The sequence below is a fragment of the Natrix helvetica genome (assembly GCF_964273705.1).
Source record: "Natrix helvetica genome assembly, chromosome: 1".
Classification (NCBI taxonomy): Eukaryota; Metazoa; Chordata; class Lepidosauria; order Squamata; family Natricidae; genus Natrix; species Natrix helvetica.
In genome coordinates, this window is record NC_138548.1 from 165,364,478 (window position 1) to 165,391,459 (window position 26,982).

The following is a 26,982-nucleotide window of genomic DNA, read 5'->3' on the forward strand; positions in this document are numbered from 1 at the left end:
TGACTTGATGGGAATTGCTTTTTTGTTAAACTATTGTTTATAAATAAGAAAGTTATTTAAAAAAATAATCATTCTGTAACTGTTGAAAAACTAGCAGAAATAAGCGAGTTTATTAACACTAATTTAAAATGTCGTAATATATCATTAAATATAAATATCCTCCAAACAATTCCAAAAATTAATTAGATTGGACAGAATCTAATATGATTTGATTTGATTCAATGCAAAGCATCTCACAAATATGTATCTGCTTGCTTGATACTATGATTGTGCTAAATATATCATATAAGTGAAATTTACATTGGCAAGTAGTAAAAAATATGAACTGAAGTTGTATCAAAGAAAAATGTGTTTTATGATTACAGAATCTTCCTACCTAATGAATAAATTAGGATTTCAGTGAATAAATTGTGTCTTCATGACTGGTGATTGAAATATTTCCCCCCCCCCCCCAAATCAAATCTGCTTGTTTCTTTATTCTAGCTGTCAGGACAGTTAGTTGCAACCTACTGCAAATAAATCCTGAAGCTATTACAGGATTTAATACAGAAATCTGTGAAGCCGCCTCTATTTCATGTTAAAACTAGGGCCATATGCTTATTTCACGTGGTTCAACATCAGCTATTCCTTCTTTTCAGTCTTCATTTTTGCTCTAATATTTATTTGTCTATTGTGAGTTTTGGGGAATTTGACCATTTGCATATTTTAAGAACTTTTGAGTTTTTCTAATATAGATACTATGTTTTTACTTGTTTTACATTAGTATGCTGCCTGGAATTCCAGGCCATGTACATGGGGTGGGAAGAGGACATTTCTTATTTTATCCCCAAATATAGAATGAGATAAAATCCAGTATAGTGTAATGGCTCATGAACCGGACTAGCACAGGTGCAAGGTCCCGGGTTCTAATCCCTCATTACATATATAAAAACTGTCTGCCTGACTTTGAAAGCACTATTTTCTCCCAGACCTAGACAAGGAAGTATAAAAAGCCATCTTTCTCCCAACCCACACTGGATTGCCAGAGGATTTGTGTTGATATCCACAACAAGAAGATAAATTAAACTCCAAGAATATGTCAGATTTATCCTATGGACCCATGGTTGAGTCCAAATCGTTGTTATTCTGCAGTGATTCTCCTATTTGAATTAGTTTGACAGACTTTAAGAAGAATGTACACACATGCAGAAGTTAACACATTCTCTATTAAATTACAAATAATAAATCTTTACCACTGTGTAGTTATATTTATCAGAAAGTACCTACTAATATAACAATTACATAAATATATATAACTAAAAAGAACACATGTTACTGTAATTTGATACATACTGGCGGAATAGTTTAAATTCAAAAGAAACTAGTGCATTTTTTTCCAGGGCAGTAAAATCCAATGATAATCTGACAATCTTGTTTTCTAAAACACATCAATCCTACACTCCAAAATATACACTTTTGAAATGGAATGTTTTCTTACTTACATATTCAGGCTTTAATTTCTTGTCACCGCCTCGTACAGCCACTTTTTCTAATTTGTCTATAATGGGCATGATCATTTCCTCATCTTTTAGTCTAAGTTCTTCATGTATTATTTCAATGTCACGAACAGGCTCCACGCTTCCTTCAACGTGTGTGATGTCATCATCATCGAACGATCCTTTGTGGAAGCAAAAGTGGGTGGGTTAGGCAATATTCTTAGCTAACGACGCACAAAGCACCTAATATGGCACAAACGTATTAGACATACATAGACACACAAAACAAACCCAGGACAGGGGTAAAAATTAGACACAGCACAACCCGGTAGTTATGGCTACAAGGGCAGGTCACAACTGATACTTTAAATTTTCCAGGCTTCTTTTTCGAGTCAATATCATCTCATAAGGTCTTAAAGCTAGTTGAGGAAAAATTGTCTTTATATATCATTTGATAAACACAGTGGCTTAGAATAAAGTAAACATTGAAACTGTCAGGAAGTTCTGTCAAAGAATGGTGAAGTTCTCTAGTATAGTAATGGGTTTCCAAGGGAAACAGAATTTACGAAAAGAAAGGGGGGGGGGCAAGGGCCTGAAATCATCTGGCAGACCTCTTCCCTGCTTCCAACTACTTTATCACTATGGTTCTGACGGTGATTAGATAATGAACCACTCAGACACACAATTTACACAGCAGCTAATTTCATCGGTCTGATTTGAGGGTATGGTTTTTAGGGGGCCATCAAAGAAGCAGAGGAAGGTGCATTTGTCATATATGAGTGACAACCATTCACACTATCTCAACAAAATGGTGCTGGCCCTTATTAGAAACACATGCTATTATCACATATTTAAAGTGCAGCTGAAGCCATAATTTCAAATTGCCAACTGGAAACATAAGGGTAAAACAACCAGATATTACTGAAGCATGTGTACTGACTTTATGCCCTTCTGAAGACATAATGTGGCAACATAATTCAACTGGGATACTCTTGAGTTATCAATAAAGAATCGTACGAAAACAAAAATTAAACATTTATTAATAGCAAACTATAATTTAAATGGTAGGCTTATTCATGAATAATTCATGACAAAAAAAAATGTGACACCATGTAATAGCAGAATCAACCCACTAACTTCAGGCACAATGTTTTAAATACAATTTAGTATGGTTACAACATTTTTAGTGTTGCCAATTATAAGATCCTCCTGATTAAAAAAAAAAAATTGTGACCCAATTCTTTTTTCTAATTGAATTTGGATCGTGAAATTTAATGCTGTACTCTGAAACACCTAGGCTGCATGAAAACAAAACCTCCCATGTATTTCTGAAAAGATGTCAGCCGCACGTCAGGCCAATTCATCTCAACTTCTCCTTGTGTGAGGAATATCACAGTGTCTTCATTTTGAAAATTCTGCATGCTAAAACTAATCTTTTTCTTTCTAATAATATGACTGAAAAATACAGACAGCAGCTTGTCATCTGGTATTTTTTCCCCTAAAAACATTGTGAGGCACAATTTCTTTCCTGACATCGCTTAGCTCAGTTCAAGTGGCCACATATGCCTTCACGTGTCAATACTAACCCTTTGAAGTGTTTATTTATTTTTAATGAAAACATGTGAAGATCTTTTAATGCTTACAACTAGCACTGGTTAAGCTGACTAATTTATTTTGCAGTAACTGCATTTTCAAAATATCTGAAAAGAAATCCATCAGGTAAAATAGTATCAGATGACGACAGTATTTTGCATTCCTTGTTCCTCCTTTAAAGGAATCATTTACTTCCTTCTCAAGCTCTAGGTTGTATTTTTATTACCTCTTGACCAGAATAGTAAACGGCAGGTACTGGTATCTAGATGTATTCTTGTCGTTTTACCATATTCATCCTATGACTGATTTCTTTTTTGTAAATATTTGAGAATTTTTTAGACACACGTTTTATTCCAACTTTTTATGGATTTACATTTAGTATTTTAATCATTCAAAGAGCTGTTGGGATCTTGCCAAAATTGAGGAACTGCTTTTACTTTACATGCAATTTTAGCAGGGCCCTGATGGAAGCAAAGTCAGAACTTTAAAAGAATTTCAACAAAAAAAAGTTGCAAAAAATTATGTAAGGAAAGACACATTAAACTGATTTACAGTAAATTAATTAATGCATGTAATTAATTAAATCGATAGTTACTCTTTTGATATTTAATTTTAATTTAGGAAGATCAGTTACATAACTTGTCTTTTAGATGTAAACACTTAATCAAATTGTTTGAAATATGTTTTATAAACATAACTATAACTAATAATCATTTATCACCTAAATTAAAAAAAAGACTTTTCTATCTTTCTTTCACATCCTCTATCACTCGGAACTAATGAAGAAAAATTCTAAATCTTCTTTTATGTGAAATTCTTTAAGACAGGGGTGTCAAACTCAATCCCATCCCGGGCCATATCAGAATTTTGTTTGCCCTTGGTGGCCCTGGGTGGGCATGGCCTGGTCATCTCGGCCAATTGGGTAGGCAGGGTTGGGGTGGCACAGGCTAGTTCCTCGCTGTCTCCAAGATGGCCCCAAGGGACAACTCTGGGTCTATTGTAGACCAGATCCATCCCGCGGGCCGCCTGTTTGACACCCCTACTTTAAGATACTTAAAGAGATCAATTATATCCTCATTCCTCTTCCCATTCCCCTCCTTTTCTCTTTTCAAGTATAAACATTCCCAAGCCTTTCAAACTCTTTTTGCAAGCGAATTTCTTGTGTCAATTCATTCTTTTCACTAAACCTATTCCAGACTGTGTGAATGTTACTTAAGCAAACACAGTATCAAAATACACATTCAACTTACTTAGCTACAAACTGGTATTAACTAAACTGTTATTTAAAATTATATTTTAAACTGATCAATCAGAATGTGCCCAGAGTAACTAATGATAGTGACTGGATTGAAAACTATGATCTCTCTAGGGAAAAAAGATTTATTTTAAACCTAAAATTTCACTATTCACATATAAAAAGAGGAAATGAATCTATCACCACCTTGAAAAAATAATCACTATGATTTTATCTTTCCATGCACCCAGAAGTACAATCCCAGTTACTTATCAAATAAAAATTGCACTTGCAATATCTAGTTGCCCACACTGCTTTCCATCCATACAGATTTGAATATGATACTCTTCCCAGTATCATGTAACGTGGCACTATAATGCTGTTACTTACTATTTAAATTTTACTCACTTTTATAACAAATATCTCACATATCAGTCTGTCTCAGAAAATTATTTTAAATATGTCATCCCTTCAATATGAGTACAATTGTATGCATATTTTTGTACTTGCATTTTTAAAAACGAAGAATAATTTAAAGGGATTGATAATGAAGATTTCAGAAGAGATACTATGTGATAGCTTCAGCACATGTTATGCTTAAATATTAAGCTGCACAAAAATGATCATTTTCCAGTGCCTTTGTATGACAGAGGTAGAGGCTCCAGTTTGAGTGCCAAATATGGCTCATGGGTTTATTTATCTAGCCACCCTTATTGTTGTATACAAAAAAATGGGAAATCACAGCTGCCAGTTCTCTAGCTGTGTTTGGCCTTCATTTGCATTGAGCACTTCCCAATAACCTGGGACGTTGTAATGTATCACCGCAGTAAATGTGCGGATCCAAGCAGCATGGCCTTTTGTGATTGACAGATGGAAATTCTGCCAATGTGCATATTTTTAAGTACCCAGTATGGCACCAAGTGTACCAATACCCATGGAACCACATAGCCAGTTTATTAAATCTTTTAATTACTTTTGCTTTCTTTTGCCCTAGGCATTCTATTCTATTTGCAGGTCTTTGTATTTTGTGATTTTTCTCTAGTTCTTTCTCTTCTATTCTGCTGTCTCCAGGTACTTGCAATGTCCACTACCCTTTTCTCTTTCTTATTGACAATTGTTAAGTCTGAGTTATTATGTGGCAGACTTTTTTTTAATTGCACCCAAAGAACCTATTATTAATAATCTAAAACAGCCTATCTTTCAACCTCTCCTAATTCAAAGTTTCATGAATTGGCTCTAAAATGTTTCCAATTAGTCTGCATGAAATATTCCTTTATACTTCAACAACAGCCCAGATATCATTTTCTGATTACACAATAACAGGAGCATAGTTTCTGCAGGTATTTACATATTCTTCTACCCTGCTTTCTTCCAATATTTTAACATGATATAAATTCTATCTATATTTTATCGGCACCCTTTAAATTACAAGCTGCCTTGGTATTATATTACAATATGCACATACTTCTTCCATTTCTTACACCGTCCATATGACAATTATTTCAAAACATCCAGAGATTTTGTCAATGCTTATGTTATACCTGTCAAGATCTGATGACTCTATGTTATGTATTCCTCTGAACAGAACCACTACACTTAGTTACAGGCTATCATCAACCAATTCATTCTCTTGCTAAAATCAAGTCATCCAATTACTCCTTGACTAATCAAGGCTGTTTTGGCTTTTTCTTTTTTCAAAAGGTACTCAACAGCATAAACAGTTCACTTACAAGAAATGGAAAGGGGCTAATCAGCAGAATTATTGTTTTGCTGCTACAATTTGCAGTATTTAAATGCAGTTGCTGATTGGACTGAAAGTTTTATGATACAGCAAAGGAAACTAGTTTGACTTAAATATGAAGCTGCCTACGTCTTGCCTACTGAAGGAAAGAAATGCAGAAACCTAGAATGTTTGCAGCAATTCACTCTTTATATTTATGTATCTAAGCAAATGTTAAAATATATAAAACAGATATAATGTTCTTAATTTTCTAGGCATGCTTATCTTTCCATCTTTTCTAATTTTCTGATGTTACGTTCATGTTTCCACCACAAACAAACTCTCTCTTTTGTTTCTAATACACCGAGGCTCAGAATTTAATGATCCAAGTACTCCAGCAAGTTAATTTATTGATTAATCAATAAATATCAAGAGACTATAAAAACAATACTGAAAAAGCTAGAACATATTTTTCTATCATCTCCCCTGTGGAACTTCCCAATCAGTTCTTAAGTGATCCATCTTTTTCTTGATAAGTCTTTGATAAAAGGTTCTCAAATAATGCCCTCCAAATAATGTACAAGTTCATTCCCTACAAAAGTTTAACAATTGATCCTGAGTGTCCCAATGTATCCTAGATTTCAAAAAGAACGTAGGCAATCAACTCTTATACAGAATATAGAATAGGATAGGATAGAATAGAACGGAATAGAACAGGACAGAATAGAATTCTTTATTGGCCGACTGTGATTGGACACACAAGGAATTTGTCTTTGGTGCATATGCTTTCAGTCTCTACATAAAAAGACAAGATACATTCGTCAAGAATCATAAGGTACAACACTTAATGATAATCATAGGGTACAAATAAGCAATCAAGAAACAATCAATATAAATATAAATAGTAAGGATACAAGCAACAATGCAGTCATAAGTGGAAGGAGATGGGTGATAGGAACAATGAGAAGACTAATAGTAATAGTAATGCAGCCTTAGTGAATATAGTTTACCTACAATGTTATAGTTTACCATCAAAGAAAATGTGTGCAATGTGTTCATAGCAACATATTGCCACATACACCCAAACCATTCTGTGAAAGGAACTTCATGATACTTCCCATACTTTGTCACAGAATCAGGTTTTTCAAACCATGCTGTAGAGCAGGGGTGTCCAAACTTGGGAACTTTAAGACTTGTGGATTTCAACTCCCAGAATTCCCCAGCCAGCAATACCCCGGCTGGCTGGGGTATTCTGGGAGTTGAAGTCCACAAGTCTTAAAGTTCCCAAGTTTGGACACCCCTGCTGTAGAGAAAACCTTTCTAGGGTGTTGAGGCATGTAAATTGTTGAATACATTTGAATCTGTAAAATTGATTTATTTCCTGCCAGCCACTTCAAGAATTAGCACATTTAAGAGATGCTATGCTATCTAGAGGAGCCACACCCAGGACCCTTTCTCACTGAACATTTTCTTGGCCTTCTGGCCTGCTTGAACTGGGAATTGAACTGAAAAATCCACATTGTACAATGACGCTTGTAACTGAAACAGCCCAAGTGTGAGAAGACTGGTGGAAACTCTGCTCTTCAAACAACTTTGGTGGTAGAATCTTCAAGCAATAATTAAATACTTTGTGAGGTCTTTACATTTCTTAGGAGAAACTGCTTGCCTGGTGAATTTTAGCTCTTTCTGTAATGCCCACATCATGGTTCTCTGAACTGGTCAATACTGAGCCCCAAATGAGATGGGACTGAGTAAGGGGTTGTTATATTATTAGGGTTAGTTGTAGTATTTTAGTCGAATTTATTTATTTATAGTATTTATTGTTTTCATACAATTGATGTTTGGGGGTCAAACTATCTGCAACTTCATAAGAGGGTTGATGAGCTGAAGAATTTGGTAACCCCTTGCTTAAATAATCCTCTCTTTTTTTTTCCTTTCCTGTCCACTTACCTCTCCCTTCTCTTCTGCTCCTAATTTTGTTCTCCTCTATTTCCATCCTTTCCTAGCACAGATACTTTAATGCACCTACCTACATGAATAGAAACATAAAGAGCTGCACTGCTCTACGATATGAATTGGTGCTTAAAGTTATGAATGTAATTCTAATGACTCTGCATTCTCTAAATAAGAGAACATGAGATACACACTTAAAAGTTTAAAGAAGAAACACCAGCAGGAAAAAATACCAACTAGGTAACAAAGGTAAGTATTAAGAAGCTCAGTGAACCAATAAGATGACACGCGTCAATATATTCATTAATGAAAGGACAAATTAATATTGGGAAAGAAGGATCTCTCTTCTATGACTTATAAGAGATAGTCGTGATCCATGCAAAAGATATCGAGTCTTGATTAGAATAAAACTATCTGCAGACACTTGAAAGATACTTGCTGTCGTCTTCCTTTTTCCTCTCAAACAACAGGCCAGTAATTAAAATTTTTAAGGAAGTTTAAATGTACAGATAGGTGAGTAGCCTTAGACATGATGTGTTTTGTAGTTTTTCCTTTTTATCTGTTGCTTTTAGCAAGATTTAGCTGGCAGATTTGATCCTGCGCGTTGGGCATCCATATAAATTAGCGTATTTTTTGGAGTATAAGACGCACCGGTGTATAAGACGCACCATGATTTTGAAGAGGTAAGTAAGGAAAAATAGTTTTTGTCTTCCCTAGCCTCCAGAGCACTTTGCAGGCTTCAGCAGGGTTGGGGGAAGGCAAAAACGCCCCAGTTTTTCACCAAAACGGGGGCATTTTCCCCTTCCCCAGCCCTGCTGAAGCCTGCAAAATGCTCCTGGGGGTGGGGAAAAACAAAAACGCCCCCGTTTTGGTGAAAAATGGCTCGTTTTTCACCAAAACGGGGGCATTTCCCCTTCCCCCAGCCCTGCTGAAGCCTGCAGAGTGTTTTGAGGGGTGGAGGGAGGCAAAAACGCCCCCGCTTTGGTGAAAAATGGCCCGTTTTTTCACAAAAATGGGATGCGGGGGCGGGGCTACGGGAGGCAAAAAAATGCTGTATTTGGTGTATAAGACACACCAACATTTCCACCCTCTTTTGGGGGGGGGGGGGAAAGGTGCGTCTTATAGTCCAAAAAATACAGTACATAAATACATCTTGGGATCGTAGGGGGCTTTATTTCCTTTATTTAATAAGGCACAAATCATCAGGCTCAAATTATCACACTTCATACACATTACACAAAGACCGTCTTCTAGAGAAGGCTCTGATGCTGGAAAAGATTAAGAAGAAGAGAATGACTAGCAGCAAGGTAGATGAACTCAGCAGTGACGTGCAGTCAGGTGAGGCAAGTGAGGCACAGCCTAACCTCTCATTATCAGGGCAGCGAGTCATTTGATGGGAAACTTGCCTCTTGGAAGGAATGACCCAGCTTGGCTCCCGCTTTCGATCTGCCGCCCAACGACCGAACGGAGAAGCGAAGAGGCAGGAGAGACAAAGCAGGAGCCAAGCCGAGTCATTCCTTCCAAGAGGCAAGTTTCCTATCGAATGACTCGCTGCCCTAGACTCGAGGCTCCAGTCCAGCCTGCGGTGCTTGCAGCCCCCGCTAGCTCCTCCAGGGACTCCCAAGCTCGGCACCAGAGAGCCGCCGCGAGAGAGGCCGGCCAGGTTGCCTGGGCGGCGGCAGAGGTTCCCTTTGTTCTTTCGGGTGTGGGAAGCGGGGGGGAGAGGCTTCCTCCGCTCTGTCCGCTCCCCACCTACGGTGCCCTCGCCCGACAAGCGCGCCCCGGATTCCACGCAGCTCTGGCAGGCGGTGCCGTGGCCAAATCCCAGGGCGGAGGGTGGCAGGTCGCAACTGAACATGCCTGACTGTGGAATTCAGGGAGTTGAAGTCCACAAGTCTAAAAAAATTGCTGCCTCACCAGCTATAAACCTCACCGCACGTCACTGGAACTCAGATACAGTGAGGATGGGTGCACCATTCAAAGACCGGAAGGAGCAGGTTAGAAAAAGATTGTCAAATATGTAAAGTATTCCATTCTGAACCTTGGAATTGCAATTAGCCATACTGCCTGGAACAGGGGTGGTATTCACTTACCTTCCCTACCGTGTTTCCCCGAAAATAAGACATGCCCTGCTAATAAGCCCAATCGGGCTTTTCAGAGCATGCGCCATAGTAAGCCCTCCCCTGAAAATAAGCCCGCCCCAAATATTTAAGCGCATGCGCAACCAGTCCCCGCCATTAACACTGTACCACCTACCGGTACAGCTTCCGGGGCAAAAAGAGGGCTCGCCGCAAAAACAGCAGCAGGCCAGCAACGTGATCACTCCCTCCTGCCTGTTCCTTCTCGTGCAAAAAAACACCGCCCACCCCAACGGCAAAGGCAGCCTGCCATGTTCCCTTCCTCGCGTTCCTCGCCATTGTGCTCAGGAAAGCGGCTGGTGAAAAAAAAAAAAACTTCTCACGAGTTCAATCAAACATCTTGAAATCGCGAGATGGGTTTTTTTTTTTTTTTTACCAGGGGCTTCCCTGAATACAATGTCGAGGAATGCAACAAAGCTAGAAAGGTAGGAGGCACGCCCCGCGGCCCAACACCGCCCACTTTGCCCCAATGGTAAAGGCAGCCTGCCTGGTTCCCTTCCCCGCCGTCCCTTTAACGAGGGGAGGCAGGTGGGGGGGAAGAAGCGAGGCATGCCTCTTAACTTTCCAGCTCCGTTCCGTTCCTCGCCCTTTCGCCGATTGAATCCCCTTGTAAAAAAAGCTTCATGAGTTCAACTCGCGAGATTTTTTTTTACAAGGGGATTCAATGAGCGAAAGGGCGAGGAACGCGACGGAGCTGTCAGTCTCTGGTAGCGCTAGGACACGCGTCGCGCTTCTCCCCCCCACACACACCTCTCACCCCTCACTAAAGGGACGGCAGGAGAGGGAACCAGGCAGGCTGCCTTTACCATTGGGGCGAGGTGGGTGGTGTTGGGCCGCGAGGCGTGCCTCTTACCTTTCCAGCCCTGTCGCGTTCCTCACCATTTTATTCAGGGAAGCCCCTGGTAAAAAAAAACCTCGCAATTTCAAGATATTTGATTGAACTTGCGAGAAGTTTTTTTTTTTTACCAGCCACTTCCCTGAGCACAATGGCGAGGAACGCGACGGAGCTGGAAAGGTAAAAGACACGCCTTGCTTCTCACCTGCCCCAGAAATAATAAGCCCTCCCCTATAATAAGCCCAAGGCCATATTTCGTGGGGCAAAAGAAAATAAGACCCTGTCTTATTTTCGGGGAAACACGGTATTGGTTCGCAAATGAGAGCAAGGGTGCTCAGCCTTCCGCGCATGCACTTTGGCTAAAAAATGTGCCTAAATGGGATGCCATAGAGCTGTGGCCGATGGGCGGGGCCACCCATGATTTCCGTAACTGATTCGGGCGAACCAGGGCAAACTGGCAGAATACCACCCCTGGCCTGGAACCTCTGAATTCAAATAATGTGATTCTGTAAACTGATGTTGTTTACCTGGAAGTAAATCTGATGGTGTAATTTTCACTTGTTATACAGAAATCTGGAGTTTAATTCTTCATCAATACAGCACCACAATTCTTCTTTCAAATAGCAAAGTAATCATTTGAAAAATCTAAGTTTCTCAGTGCAACAGGAAGCTATGTTAAATTTAGCTAGAGAAAAAACATCACCACAGTCCAAAATTTAACTGAAATTAGGAAGGAACCCAAAATATTCAAAGTTGCATGGCTATTACAAAAACTTATCATTTCTATAAAAATAATGTACTTCTATAAATGACAAAACATTAAAACTTTTTGTTGGTTTGTTCCATAATCTGGAGCAGTTTATATCAGTATCAGAGAAGAAATGAATTAAACAAACAAACAAACAAATATATGCAGTTCACAAAGCTGGCACTATATGGATAAGGTACAAACTGGGGGTTACGTACTAATCTAACCTCAATTATTGTTATTCCAAATCTTTGGGTTTTTTTAAAGCAAGTTTGATCCCTTCTACTCATCCTTAATGGTCCCCTTCATTTAGAAGAGTTACCTCTGTGGTAGGCAAACAGGTCTGTGTTGGACCCTTTTGGAAGTTGCCACCTTGCATGTTTGTAAAATACAAGCATGTTATGGATTGCTGTCTCCTATTGTTTCCACAAGCCTTTCATCTTATAACAGATCAAGGTCACTTTTTAAGATTAACTCTATAGTTTATCTTAAAAAGTGACCCTGAAGCATAATCATCTTTGTTGCTTTTGAATTGGTGTTTAATTTCTAAGCCATGTCTGCCTGTTTGCAACCACATGGACCATACCACGCCATTGTCCTCTGTCCTCCTGTCTCCCAGAGTTTGTCCAAATTCATGTTCATAATCATCTAGGGATTTAAAAACTCTATCTTTTAAGTCATAGCCTTGACATCAATGTATCCAATCTATGTAAGGGAAATTGAAGCCCCTTAATACTACAAAAAACTTTTATTAGTGTCTTCCTAATTTCCCAAGGGTGCCGTTTAAAAGCTGCTTGTCTTCTTTTTTGATATTGTATGCTAAGAACTAGGTTACAAGTAGAGCCTGTCCCTTGTATAAGTTTGGTTTATCTACTAAGTTCCCCAGTATGTAACAAATCTAAGCCTTCTACCTGATATTGCCCACTCATCTATTGAGAGGTTGAGCATTATCTGTCTAGCTAGCTCAATATGTACAGCAGGTAGCATTTCTTAGAAAGCTCCCTTTGGCAATATTGGACTTTCAGTCTGCTTCTTAGTAATTTGTCCTTAATAATTAACTATATTTCCCTATATAACAGAATAAGAGTTGGAAGGGATATTTGAGGTTCTAGTCCAATCCCTGCTCAAGCAGAAAACCCTATACCATTTCAGACGAATTGTAGTCCAATCTCTTCTTAAAAATCTCCAGTGTGGGAATACCCACAATTCTTGCAGGCAAGTTGTTCCTCTGATTAATTGTTCTAACTGTCAGGAAATTTCTCCTCAGTTCAAGGTTGGTTCTCTCCTTGACTAGTTTCCATCCATTGTTTCTTGTCTTTCCTTCAGGTACTTTAGAAAATAGGTTGACCACTTCTTCTTTGTGGCAGCCCCGTAGATACTGAAACACTGCTATCACCAGGAAATATATCTGCCTATCACAAACCCATCTGTCTACTAACCCAGTGTTTCTCAAACTTGGCGACTTTAAGTCCTGTGGACTTCAACTCCCAGAATCCCCCAGCCAGCATAGCATAATGGGAATTCTGGGAGTTGAAGTCCACAGGACTTAAAGTCGCCAAGTTTGAGAAACACTGGTCCAACCATTCAATCATCCGGAGCCAAAGTCTTCTATTTCCAGAGTGTCCTCAATATGACAGCTTATGAGTTTATCACTCTCATACAGAAACATCTCTTTTATTCTTGAGTTGTATTCTCCAACATCCTGGTTCTTCTTGACAATATGGGAGTTGCATTCCTGGGAAGGGATGAAACTATTACATCTGAGTTCTGTATATCTCTCTGGCTAGTTAAGTATCTCCAGTTCAGCCACCTTAGTTCCAAGGAATGGACTTGCTCTCCATGATCCAGAAGTTCATCACACTAAGCACATATAAAACCCTATATGTGAAACTTATCAATAAAGTGGAAATTGTACATTCAAGAAGTGCTGTGAATTTTATAGTCTGATGATTAACACTGCCCTTAAAATATCAGCTTTTCGTTTTGAGACAATAGATATGTATGAAAGATGGCAAGGTTAAATTGTATAATCTGTACACAGAAGTTAGAAGTATTATAACCGCAGTTTTATAGCCAGATTACTCAACAACCTAAAGTGAAAAATGGAAATAGATTGACTAACACCTTTGAAATAAAGAATTTTTCAAATAGTTTGCAACTTCAATTCCATAGTGCTTCATAAAACATTAACGGGTTGTAATCATTTGCAGTGTAATTGTGGACATTTATATGCTTTTCTTATGCACAGAACATAGCTATTAGAGCTGAATGGTGATGGTGTGAAGTATAGGTTAGATTGGGTGAAATTAAAGTAAATTACTCAGGGATGTGGAATTCTGAAAATAGAAACAGTCAATGATTTGCAACCTTCTTGATGATCAGCTTCACAGAACCCTAAATGGCAAGAACTTACATATTTTAAAGTTAACTAGTTTTTTTATTATGTATAAATATAGTTTAAATGGAAGTACTACGTGACTTTGAAAATTATTGTTTTCTTTGGTTTATCAGTCTCCTTAGCCTAAGATTTTTTTCATTAAACATTTTATACTCTTAGGTTTTGACCAATTCTATTTTAAAAAGCAGACAATGAAAAATTGTGCAGCAACATTTTAATGTAAATGTTTTATATACAGATTTTTACACACATAATACAGCAATAACTGGATTTCTAATAGACCTGTCCAATAGCTAAGGATCAGTAAGCAAAAATTAGGACAGAAAAGTGATTTTACTATTTCAATACATGGAAATTTAATACTGATAATAGACAAAAGAAGTCTAGTAATCCATATTAGGATTAGCAAGCATCCATTTTCTGTTTCTCATCTACATCAGGTGGAGGATTAATGAAAATTTATTCTGTCTCTTTGAAGACTAAAACTCAGCTGAACTCAGCTTCTATAATAACTGTCCTAATTAATTGTCACAGACTTTTCAAAAATGTTGACAAGAGTCAGGAAAGTTGGCCTCTCTGTTGTTACAACAGCATGTCCAAAAGCTCCATTTCTACAGGAAGTCACTGGCCTGGTAAACCTCAGTTACTTCAGCCTGAATCACATAAATTCAGATTTCAATTATAGGTAATTCTTCATTTCATGACTGGTCACGGTTACAACAGTAATGAAAAAAACTAAGTTTAAACCAATTCTCACATTTACAATCTTTACAAGTCTGTTAAGATGAGGAAAAGGTGAGGTAAAAATAAAATAACTTAGCAACCACTTCACTTAACAACCAAATGTCGGTCCAAATTTGGGAGCTTTTAAATGAAGACTGCTTGTATTATCTTAATTCATTGTTCAGCTAAAATGGGATATAAGAAGCATCACAAGAATCTAGCAATTCATCGAAGAGTCACTAAAATAAAATATAGGAGATGCTAAGTTATACTCTAAAATAAATGAAAAAAAAAGAATGTGACTGGAATTTTTTTCATTCCTTCTTCCTGCCTGTTAACATCGGGCTTTTTGGATAAAGACAGGAAAACTATCATCCAAGAATAAAAAATAGATCCGTTTTGGATAGCCACACTATCAATAGCTCCTACACCCAACAAAATAATTGATTCAAAGCAGTTACCTGAAAGGGAGAAGACAGAAACCTGTTTTTCCTAGTCACTGTGTTCAATATTGTTCAGTACAAATTGCTATCAGCACTTCAAACATGAAAAAGAACCTGAGATGGACCTACCAATTCTGCAAGGAATAAAAAACTTCTCTTTCTTTGGAACTACAAACCAGAATTTCTTTGGCTGAAATTGCAAAAAAGTATGGAATAAATATATTAAGTATAAAATGACTAAACCCAACAAGGCTTGGCTGATTTCTGAAACTAAGCAGGGTTGATTTTCGCTTGGATCAATGACCAGCTGGGGACAACAAAGTGGTTGGCTGGTTTTGGACTGAGCTGACCAGCTGGGGACAACAAAGTGGTTTTGGACTGAGAAGTCCAAAAAACATACCAAAAGAAAGCAATGGTAAAATACTTCCCATGTAATGCTGCTAAGAAAACTGCACCAGGAACTAAGCTCAAGTCAACGTCACCTTTTCATTTTTAATAGGGCGATTGTTATTAATTCCCGTTAATGTGTCAATCAGTTATAATTCTAAAAACGGTGTAGGACGTAAGCACCCATCCCTCTCCTAGAAGAAGGGATGTTGGTCCTACCTGAACGTTGTTTCTCAGGATACTGCAGGAGGGTCCAGGAATGGAATGGGATTATCATGTCCTAATTGGTCCAGAGACTGAGTCATATTTTTTAGCCACATCTCTGACTCTCTCTCCTTGGGTCCTGTTTCAACGAGGTCGCGGCTTCACAGAGTGATCTGAAAGGAGAAAAAGGGACAACCAAGCCACCCCCTATGCTAACCCGCTACGGACCTCAAACAAGGGCAGGACCTGGACCCTCCTGCAGTATCCTGAGAAACAACGTTCAGGACCAACATCCCTTCTCCAGGGATAGTGCAAGAAGGTCCAGGAATGGGATATACCCCATTCCTGGACATACAGCTATCATCCTAATGGGGGGGGGGGGGGGGAGCTGGTTCAGAGCGTCTGACGTGGCTATAACCTGTTGAAGCACCCTATGGCCAAAGGATGCCTCAATGGATGCGAAACCATCCAGACAATAGTGGTTTATAAAGGGCGATGGCGATGCCCAAGCTGCTGCCCTGAAGATATCTTCAATAGGTGCCCTAGTTGCCCATGCTGTCGAAGTTGCAGTGCTCCAAGTTGAGTGAGCCGTAATACCAGACAGCACCAGACGCCCCTTGGCCTCATATTCTCTAGCGATCGCTACCCTTACCAGCATCCAACAGAGTAACCCTGGCCCCCAATATAGCCGCCTGGAAGAAAATGAAGTGTGCTTCGGTCCTCCTGATGGGTGCTGTATGCTTAAAATATATTCTAAGGGCCCTACGGATGTCTAGCCTATGCCAAAGGCTATCATGCGACAGGGCGGGACAGAAGTCCGGGAGTATTACCTCCTGGGACCTGTGAAAAGGGGTATTCACTTTTGGAAGGAAGGAAGGGTCTAGCCTGAGAATAATCCTATTCTGATGAAAATGCAAAGGTCCACCCTGGATGACAGGGCCCCCAGCTCTCCTACCCTTCAACTCAGGGTTCAAATGGAACCCTCGTGAGTGCCTGAACAGGTCCCACTTTGAGAATCTATCAATGAGTGGTGGGCAGAGGTTGAAGCCCCTTTAATAAATCTTTTAATGACCGGATGATGAGAAAGGGACAGGTGTCCCTCCCCAGAGAGCACTGTGGACAGTGCCGCTACTGTATTGTATTGTGGGACAAACCCTTATCCAACCCATCTTGCAAGAATTCTAGGACCCATGGAGTTGAACCTCCAAAGACTGTATGTCAGCTGTCTGACACCATCTGGCAAACAGCAACCATGTAGAGTTGTATATCCTCATGGTCGATGGCCGCCTGAATGCCTCAATGGTTCAGGAGACTCCTTTCAAGTGCCAGGCGGTCAATTGGAGTTACTGGGGCTCCGGATGGACCAAGACCCCCTGGCACAGGGAGATTACCTCCTGGGGAATTCTCCACGGGGAGGAGACCAATAGGTGCACCAGGTCCACAAACCAGGTCCTCCTCAGCCACTGCGGAGCTACAAGGATTATTTCCACCCTCTCTGCCTCTATTTTCCTGATGACCCCCGGGAGAAGGGGAATGGGAAGGAAAGCGTAGAGCAGTCCTCAAGGCCATCGGCTGCAGAGGGCATCAATCCCCTTGGCTCCCCCAGTTGGGAACTGGGAGAAGAATCTTGGGAGTTGCGCATACTTCGGCATTGCAAAGAGATCTACCTCCGGCATCCCTGCAGATCCATCTCAATAGCCTTGGGTTTAGTTGCCACTCCCCGTGATCTACAGTGGCCCAGCTGAGCCAATCGGCCTGGTGATTGCCTCTCCCGATATGTGCTCTGCCACAATTGATGCCTGCTTCTGTGCCTCGATCCATAAGGCCTTCGAATGGGTCCCTCCTTGATGGTTCACATGTGATTTTGCCACCATGTTGTCCGTCAAGAGGAACATGTGTCAACCTTCAAGCTGACTCTGGAAGTGGCGGAGAGCCAACCTTGCTGTTTTGAGCTCCAACCAGTTGATATTGTGGCAGAGGTCTACCTCTGTCCACCTTCCCTGCACCAATTGGTTCTCCAGGAGAGCTCATTAGCCATAGAGACTTGTGTCTGTGATGAGAGTGATCCTTGGTGGCTCCCAGAACTTGGGCCCCCTAGACAGAGCCAGGGATAGCCACCAAGGTAGTGACAGGAAGACTTGCGGAGAAACCCGGACCGTGGCCTGGGATGCACTGATGTTTCGACGCTGGTAAGGAAGCAGATTCCACTGCAGGGTCCTGCCGTACAATCGGTCCCAGGGAACTATCCCGATGCATGAGAGCATTTTCCTGAGTAGCCTGGAGAGAAGTACTATGGGAACTGACCGTGCCTTGCGAGCGTCCCGGATTAACGTGGTCAGACTGTGGACACAGTCTGGTGATAGGAAGACCTTCCTTGACCCAGTATCGATTATCGCTCCGAGATGTTGAAGCCTTGTCGTAGGAGTAAGCTGACTTTTTAAAAAGTTTACTGAGAACCTGTGATCTTGAAGGGTTCGAATTGTGAGAAGATCTCGACGGGCTTACGATGCTGATGTGGCCTGAACCAGGATGTCGTCCAGGTAGCACTGAAGCCTCAGCAGCACAGATTGTACATTAGCTGCAACCGCTGCAAGGACCTTCGTGAAGGCCCTGGGGGCCTAGGCCAGACTGAATGGCAGTGCTCAGTATTGGGGTAATGCACCCCGACGTAAGAGAACCGGAGGAACCTGCAGTGTTCTGGGAGGATTATTATGTGTAGGTAGGCCTCTGTAAGATCTATAGAGACCAGGTGGTCTCCCTGCCTGATGTTCCCCAAAATGGACCTGAGCAATGATATTTTGAACCTCCTGTAAACTAGGTAGGAATTGAGATGTTTCAAATCTAGAATCGCCCTCCAGCCCCCCAAATTTTTCAGTACTACGAACAGGTTGGCCAGGTCTCTGGAACTATCTCGATTGCTTGAGTATTGAGAAGATGTTGGATCGCGGTGCGCATGAGGTTCCGCTTTACTTTATTCCTGGAGACTGGAAAAACCCTGAAGCAGTTCGGAATGGGGGGGAAGGAACTCTAGTCTGAGCCCTAGTTTCACAGTGCTGAGGAACCAAGCGTCCGTCGTGGTCTGTTCCCAAAGGTCCACGAACAAGGCAAGCAACCACTATGGGAGGACTCGCTTGTGAGTCACTTACCCCTGCAGAAGGGACAGCCGCCAACCCCTCAAAAGGGCCTTTTGTTTGGCTGTTGGAATCTAGGTCTGTCTCTATTATAACCCCTGTCTGTCTGCCTATCTAAACGGGAGTGGAAATATCTCTGATATTGAAACTCCGATTCCCCTGAACGAAAAGATTGCCACCTGTAATATGGGAAAGGGCATTGGTCAGGCTTCTTTGCAGAGGTGGGCAGCACCTTGCGTTTATCTTTATTCTCCATCAATATGGAAGCCTCGTCAAATAAGGAACCCCCTGAATATGGGGAGGAAGCTAGCCGCCATTTGGATTTAGCATCAGCCTGCCAACTCCAAAGCCACAGCCTCCTAGATGTGAGGAAGGAGGAAAGTACCCTTGATGCGTATTTGACTGCATTAAGGGTCGTGTCTGCTGATAATTGAGTGGCTGCCAACAGCTTATTGATATCTTGTTGGAGCCATGCATCCTGAGGGGAAATATGGTCCTGCAGTTGGCGTAAGGTCAGCTCTGCTTTCTTATCCTCAGGCTTGAGATTGTCTGCAATATCTCCCATGACTAAGGAAGATGTGGATACCAGAGCTGCCATAGGAGCATTGATAGAGGGAACCTGAAGGACCTGGGAAACCCCCTGCTCCATGTTGTAGAACCTATGGTCATTTTCCCCTAGGTTAGGGAGAGCCCCCGGGCAAGCCCACTATTTTTTCACCACGTCTAGAAAAAGTTAAGAAGCTGGAACTTCTTTTCTGCTAGTGGTTCAGAAAAGAGTCCGTCACTCACTTCCTTCTGGCCCATGACTGTCACCAGTGCAGTCACACCAGCTTCCAATTTGGTAGTAGAATGGGCCTTGTGAAGAAAGGACTTAAAGAGGAAGGGGGGAAACAGGCGTGTAAATGCCAGGGGGTCAGGACCAGAGATTCATCATCATCTGACAAATCAAGGTCACGTTGAATCTCTTCACCCATGATGGAGCCCTCGCTGGTTAGGGAAGGTGATGCCAGCCTAGCTCTCTGGGAGACTGGAAGACTCTGTTGAGCATGATGGGTCTTTTGGGCCCTACGTGGTTCCTGTCTCATTGTTGCTACCTCCCTGCTCCTTAGGCCCAAGGCTATGCCATGCGAGATAGCACATGCTATAAGGCGCTTCCGATTGTCTGGCACATCTGGTATGAGGTCCTGCTCTCTAGTAGAGGACTCCCTTGGTGGCAGAAGGGGAACCTGAGGACCCCAGGCAAGGCCTTGGCTGTTCCAGGACCGAGCCAGATGCAGCACAGTTAAAGGGATCCTCATGGCAATCCTGAATATCCTTGGTGGATAGTGGGGGATAGAGCGAGTCCTCAACCTCCTGGGATCTCTGCCTAGGCTCTGTGGAGGGAGGAGAGATGGATGCCATGGACCTCCTGGAAGGGGAGTGAGACCTGACCGGGGCTGGACTGGTTCGGTAGGTGCCAGTTTCCCTCTGTCGTTTGGCCCTGGCCACCCTTTTTTCCAGGGCATTCTGCCTCCTCTATTCGTCCTGAGTAATGGCCCTGGATTGCCTCTGATTTGCAGGGGCCTTGCCTTTACAGGCCCGAGTAGTGGGCCTGGGGGACTGGCTGCGCGAACTGTGTGCCCTAGCCAAGGTAGAAAGCCCCGGTGGCTCGTCAGGAATAGCCTCCGCCATCTCAGCACCGCAACTTCACCCTCATTGCTCACATGGTCAGAGAAGCCTGATGGCATGACACTGGAGTCTGAACTCCCCAGAGGCTGCTGCTCGCTTACAAGTTAAGTCTTTGGCGGTAGAAGTACTGTGGCCGATCGCCTATTCCATGTGGCCCTGCCACTTCAAAATGGCACCATGCAGCTGCCGTTGTCTCTGGGGACTGCCGCAATAGTTGTCTTCCTCAGCCCGGAACTGCAAAGGCAGGCTGTTCCCAATTGAAACGGGCTGAAATGAGCTCCCTGTGCTCACACTACTCTTCTGAACCGCCCATCAGGCAACGAGTCGGGCTCTCCGGCTCCATGTGGCCACCAAAGAGGTTGAAAATGGCTGCCCAATCTGCTGCAGGAGGCAACACTACCCCGCTCCTTGAAGCTGCCACTCACTATAGCTGCAGAGATCAAATTTGCTAAACAATTTAGAGTTTCCAATTATTGAATTCCAATTAACTAAAGAAGGGTACAGGAATAGGACCAGACTGAGTTGAAACTGGAGCCAAGGAGAGAGAGTCAGAGGCGTAGCTAGAAGAATATGACTCAGTCTCTGGACCAATTAGGACATGATAATCCATTCCATTCCTGGACCCTCCTGCAGTATCCCTGGAGAATGAAATATTCTAGGAAATATTAAAAAGGCAGAATATTATACCTCCCTGGATGAGAAAAGGAGAAACATGCCCTTGAAAAGCAGCCCCCACCTTTGCTAATAACCCCAGAAAGACTGGGGCCGACCTATCTACAAGACAAAAGACTGGGCCAGTTTCTCTACAATACAAAAGATCTTCAAACTCAGGACATAACAGGATTAGCCCTCTACCCATTTCACCACATGGCACCTGGGAAGATTACATCACCCAGAAAGATTCAACTAAGCCTGGGACTCAAGACAATCTACAAAGTTACCCCTGCATGGCTCCATGGGAGTCTGACAACCAATCAGAATGCCTGTCCTTAAACAAGAACAGGAAGCTCTAAGGCGGGTATAAATATAAAATATATAAATATAAAAAGAGAGGGTATAAACATATCTCACTCTCCACTCCATGTGATCAGCTACCCAGGGCTTCAAACCATGTGGTCCTGTCCACCATTAAACCACCTTTCCAAACAGCTTCCATGTTTCCCGTGTCTTTCTCCCCACTTGGAACTGAACCCAGATGGACATTTCTTCCAACAATGGTAAATAAATTTGTATACATATTTATTCAAGATTAAAAACATGCCAACCGATACAGAAATGTGCTGCTTATCCGAGAACCCTGAATATGATTTATTATCAGAAGCTCGAAAGGTATAGGTCATGGCGCCAATCTGGGTCGATCACTGGGACCAGAGATTTAGTCTTTTGAGCTTTCAGACTCGTGCTGGAGCCCCTCCTCAGGGAACTTCTCTCATGTAGTGAGAGAGAAATTCCCTGAAGATGGGCTCCAGTTTGAGTCCAAAAGCTCAAAAGACTAAACCCCTGGTCCCAGTGATCGACCCAGACTAGATCCTGCAACATTATCCTGAGATAGAGCGTTGGTCCTTACCTGAACGCTTATTTTCGGTGGTAAAGGTGGGAGGGACTACGCGTGGGTTTGATACAGCCTGATTGGTCCAAAGACTGAGGGATTTTTCTTTAAGTGTCCTCCTTTCCCTCCTGGCCCCCAGTTCCCGAGGTTGCATGGAAAAGCTGATATTCATATGTAAGGAAATAACCGTGGAAAACAATACACAGAACACAACAGCAATAGCAATAAATCATAAGTAACGACCCCCCCCGACCCCTCCATACTTTGGGCGGGAAAGTAGTCCCTCCCACCTTTACCACCGAAAATAAGCGTTCAGGTAAGGACCAACGCTCTTTTTCCGATGGTTTCGGTGGGAGGGACTACGCGTGGGACATACCCAAGCTACGTCCCAGGGTAGGAAGAACTCAACGTGGAAGGGGGGGTCGCCACTTGTTGGAGCACTCTACGGCCAAAGGCCGCATCCCCCGAGGCGAAATGATCGAGGCGATAGTGCCTGACAAAGGGAGAGGGAGAGGCCCAGGTGGCCGCCCTACAAATATCCTCCAGTGGAGCCCTAGTCGCCCAGGCGGCAGTTGTGGCCGCGCTCCTAGTAGAGTGTGCCGTTATACCCTGAGGGGGTGTCAGTTGTGAGGCCTGGTATGCTTCCGAAATCGCCTGCCGGACCCACCTGCCAATGGTGGCAGAGGATACCCTAGCCCCCAGGGTCCCTGGTAGGAAGGACAGAAATAAGGCTTCCGACCATCTAAAAGAGGAGGTGCGCCTGAGATAAATGCGTAGAGCCCTCCTGACATCCAAACGATGCCAACTGACCTCCCTCTCGTGGACAGGAGCCGGACAAAAATTAGGTAATATGATCTCTTGAGATCGATGGAACACGGAATTGACCTTTGGCAGGAAGACCGGGTCCAGTCTGAGGACGACCCTATCTTGGTGAAACTGACACAAGTCCTCCTTGGATGACAAGGCGCCCAGTTCGGAAATGCGTCTGGCCGAAGTAACGGCCACTAGAAAAACTACCTTTAAGGTAAGGAATCTGAGATGTACTGTCCTCAGGGGCTCGAAGGGGGCCCCAGTCATTGCCCTAAGGACTAGCGCCAAGTCCCAGGTGGGGAACCTATGTACCGGGGGGGGGGACATAGATTAGCTGCGCCCTTGAGGAACCTTTTTACCAACGCTGACTGAGTCAGAGAACCCGTCCCCACCCCCGAAAGAATGGAAGACAGGGCCGCTGTCTGCCTCTTTAACGTATTGTGGGACAGCCCGCGATCTAGCCCGTGTTGTAGGAATTCCAGGACCTCCGCGACCAAGGCCGAGGTCGGGTCAATGTTAAACCTCCCACACCAGGTAGCAAAGGTCGACCACGTTGAGTTGTAAATACGCGTGGTCGAGGGGCGTCTAGAAGCCTCGATGGTAGATATTACTTTGGCTGAAAGGTTAACGCCCCTTAGGAGGCTCCGCTCAATAGCCAAGCGGTCAGCTGGAGCCACTCGGGCTCCGGATGGCAAAGAACCCCTTGGAATAAGGTTACCTCCCCCTGTGGAATCCGCCAATGGGGAGCTACGGACAGTTGGATAAGGTCCGCGAACCACGGGCGTCTTGGCCAAAACGGAGCTATCAGAATGACTAGGGCCTTCTCTAAAACAATTTTCCTCAGGGTGCCCTGAATCAAGGGAATGGGGGGAAAGGCATAAAGGAGGCCGGGAGGCCACGGGCACCGCAGAGCGTCTGTGTTCTCCGCATGTCGAGCCGGGAAGCGGGAAAAGAAGCGTGGGAGCTGAGCGTTGCTCGGACTGGCAAAAAGGTCCACCAGAGGAGTCCCGAATCGGTGGCATATCTTGTGAAATATGGTCGGGTCAAGCTGCCACTCGCCGTGATCCACGGTCGCTCGACTCAGCCAGTCCGCCTGGTGGTTGGCAATGCCCGAGATGTGTTCTGAGATGATCGAGGCCAGATTCTTCTCCGCCCACCTGCCCAGTTTTCGAGCCTCCAGCCATAGACTTTTGGAGTGTGTCCCCCCTTGACGATTTATGTGCGCTTTCGCTGCCACATTGTCCGTCAAGAGAAGGACGTGACGGTTGTGAATATGGTCCCGGAAATGAAGAAGGGCCAGGCGAGCCGCCTTGAGTTCCAGCCAATTGATGTTGTGGCACAGGTCGGATTTGGACCAACGTCGGATTTGGACCAACGTCCCTGTGCCAGGCTGGACTCCATCACTGCCCCCCAGCCGAACAGGCTCGCGTCTGTTGTTATGGTGACTCTGTCCGGTTCCCAGAACTCGGCCCCGCGATTCAAGGTTGGTTTCAACCACCACTTCAGAGACCACCGGAGATCCGGCGGAATCCGAATGGGCCGCGGAGAGTTGCTGAGCAATTGTCTCTGGAATGGGATTAGAGTCCACTGCAGCGTTCTGGAATGGAGGCGGGCCCACGGAACGATTCCGATGCAGGATACCATCTTGCCTAACAGTTGTGCCAGGGTCAAGATGGAAACGAACCGTCTTGAGTGAACGAGGCGGGCGAGTTTCTGAAGGCTTGAAAGCCGGTCTGGAGAGAGTCGGACCAGACCCGCCCTTGAGTCTATTACTGTGCCTAAGTGAAGTATGGTCGTTGAAGGAGACAGGTGGCTCTTGGGAAAGTTTATGGAAAAACCTAGGTCTTGAAGGAATTGAATGGTGACCTGAACATCCCTCGCTGCTTGAGACTGGGACTGGGCGAGGACGAGAACATCGTCGAGGTAGCAATGGAGTCTCACCGGTCTCGAGCGAAGGTGAGCCGCCATTGCCGCCAGGACCTTCGTGAAGGTACGGGGAGCTGATGCTAACCCGAAGGGGAGGACCCTGTACTGGAAGTGCTGCTCCCCGTGAGAGAATCGGAGAAATTTTCGATGGGATGGCCGAATTGGGATATGTAAGTATGCTTCGGTTAAATCTATGGATGCCATGAAATCCCCTCGTCTGATGCCGAGGAGGATTGACTTGAGCGAAGACATCTTGAAGCGCCGGTAAACTATGTAAGAGTTGAGGCGCTTCAAGTCTAAGATCGCTCTCCATCCCCCGGAGCTCTTCGGGACCACGAATAGGTTGGAGTACACTCCTTGACCCCGCTCCCCCTGAGGAACCGGTTCGACAGCTCGAATTTCGATCAGGTGCTGAATTGCGAGAAGCGTGAGGCGCCGTTTCTCCGGATCCCTGGGGAGGGGGAAGGTTCTGAAGAGCGTCGGGGGAGGGACCAGGAACTCCAGCCGGAGTCCAGCCAATTGATGTTGTGGCACAGGTCGGATTTGGACCAACGTCGGATTTGGACCAACGTCCCTGTGCCAGGCTGGACTCCATCACCGCCCCCCAGCCGAACAGGCTCGCGTCTGTTGTTATGGTGACTCTGTCCGGTTCCCAGAACTCGGCCCCGCGATTCAAGGTTGGTTTCAACCACCACTTCAGAGACCACCGGAGATCCGGCGGAATCCGAATGGGCCGCGGAGAGTTGCTGAGCAATTGTCTCTGGAATGGGATTAGAGTCCACTGCAGCGTTCTGGAATGGAGGCGGGCCCACGGAACGATTCCGATGCAGGATACCATCTTGCCTAACAGTTGTGCCAGGGTCAAGATGGAAACGAACCGTCTTGAGTGAACGAGGCGGGCGAGTTTCTGAAGGCTTGAAAGCCGGTCTGGAGAGAGTCGGACCAGACCCGCCCTTGAGTCTATTACTGTGCCTAAGTGAAGTATGGTCGTTGAAGGAGACAGGTGGCTCTTGGGAAAGTTTATGGAAAAACCTAGGTCTTGAAGGAATTGAATGGTGACCTGAACATCCCTCGCTGCTTGAGACTGGGACTGGGCGAGGACGAGAACATCGTCGAGGTAGCAATGGAGTCTCACCGGTCTCGAGCGAAGGTGAGCCGCCATTGCCGCCAGGACCTTCGTGAAGGTACGGGGAGCTGATGCTAACCCGAAGGGGAGGACCCTGTACTGGAAGTGCTGCTCCCCGTGAGAGAATCGGAGAAATTTTCGATGGGATGGCCGAATTGGGATATGTAAGTATGCTTCGGTTAAATCTATGGATGCCATGAAATCCCCTCGTCTGATGCCGAGGAGGATTGACTTGAGCGAAGACATCTTGAAGCGCCGGTAAACTATGTAAGAGTTGAGGCGCTTCAAGTCTAAGATCGCTCTCCATCCCCCGGAGCTCTTCGGGACCACGAATAGGTTGGAGTACACTCCTTGACCCCGCTCCCCCTGAGGAACCGGTTCGACAGCTCGAATTTCGATCAGGTGCTGAATTGCGAGAAGCGTGAGGCGCCGTTTCTCCGGATCCCTGGGGAGGGGGAAGGTTCTGAAGAGCGTCGGGGGAGGGACCAGGAACTCCAGCCGGAGTCCTTCCCTGACAGTTGATCTGACCCAGGCATCTGAGGTGATCCGATCCCACTGGTCCGCGAAGGACGCCAGGCGGCCGCCTATGGGCAGACTCAGATTTGAGTCATTTGCCCCTGCGGAAGGGACGGCCGCCCCCTCCGCGAAAGGGCCGTTTGGATTGACCCTGATACCTATTCCTGTCCTGGTAATAATTCCGTTGATACTGCCTATCATACCTGTAGGGGGTGAATCTGTTTTGACGGAAATCCTGATCTGAAGCCCTATAAGATGATGACCTACGGAAGGTTGAAGGGCGGTTATCTGTCTTTTTAGTGTTGGAAGGAAGGACCTTTTTCTTGTCCTTGTTCTCGACAAGGATAGGATCCAACGAGGATCCAAAGAGGTTGGGGCCTGTGAATGGTGCCCCCACCAGACTCC

The 26,982-nt window shown here is 44.1% G+C and overlaps 1 protein-coding gene across 2 annotated transcripts in view; it reads right to left on the bottom strand.

Moving 5' to 3' along the window:
- The window catches only part of OLA1 (Obg like ATPase 1), a 114,651-nt gene that overhangs the window by 52,170 nt on the left and 35,499 nt on the right, over positions 1-26,982 (bottom strand). For both annotated transcript variants that reach the window (XM_081934822.1, XM_081934821.1), the window contains exon 5: positions 1,482-1,657. In XM_081934822.1, coding sequence (XP_081790948.1) covers positions 1,482-1,657 — 176 coding nt within the window. The remainder of the gene's footprint in view (positions 1-1,481; positions 1,658-26,982) is intronic.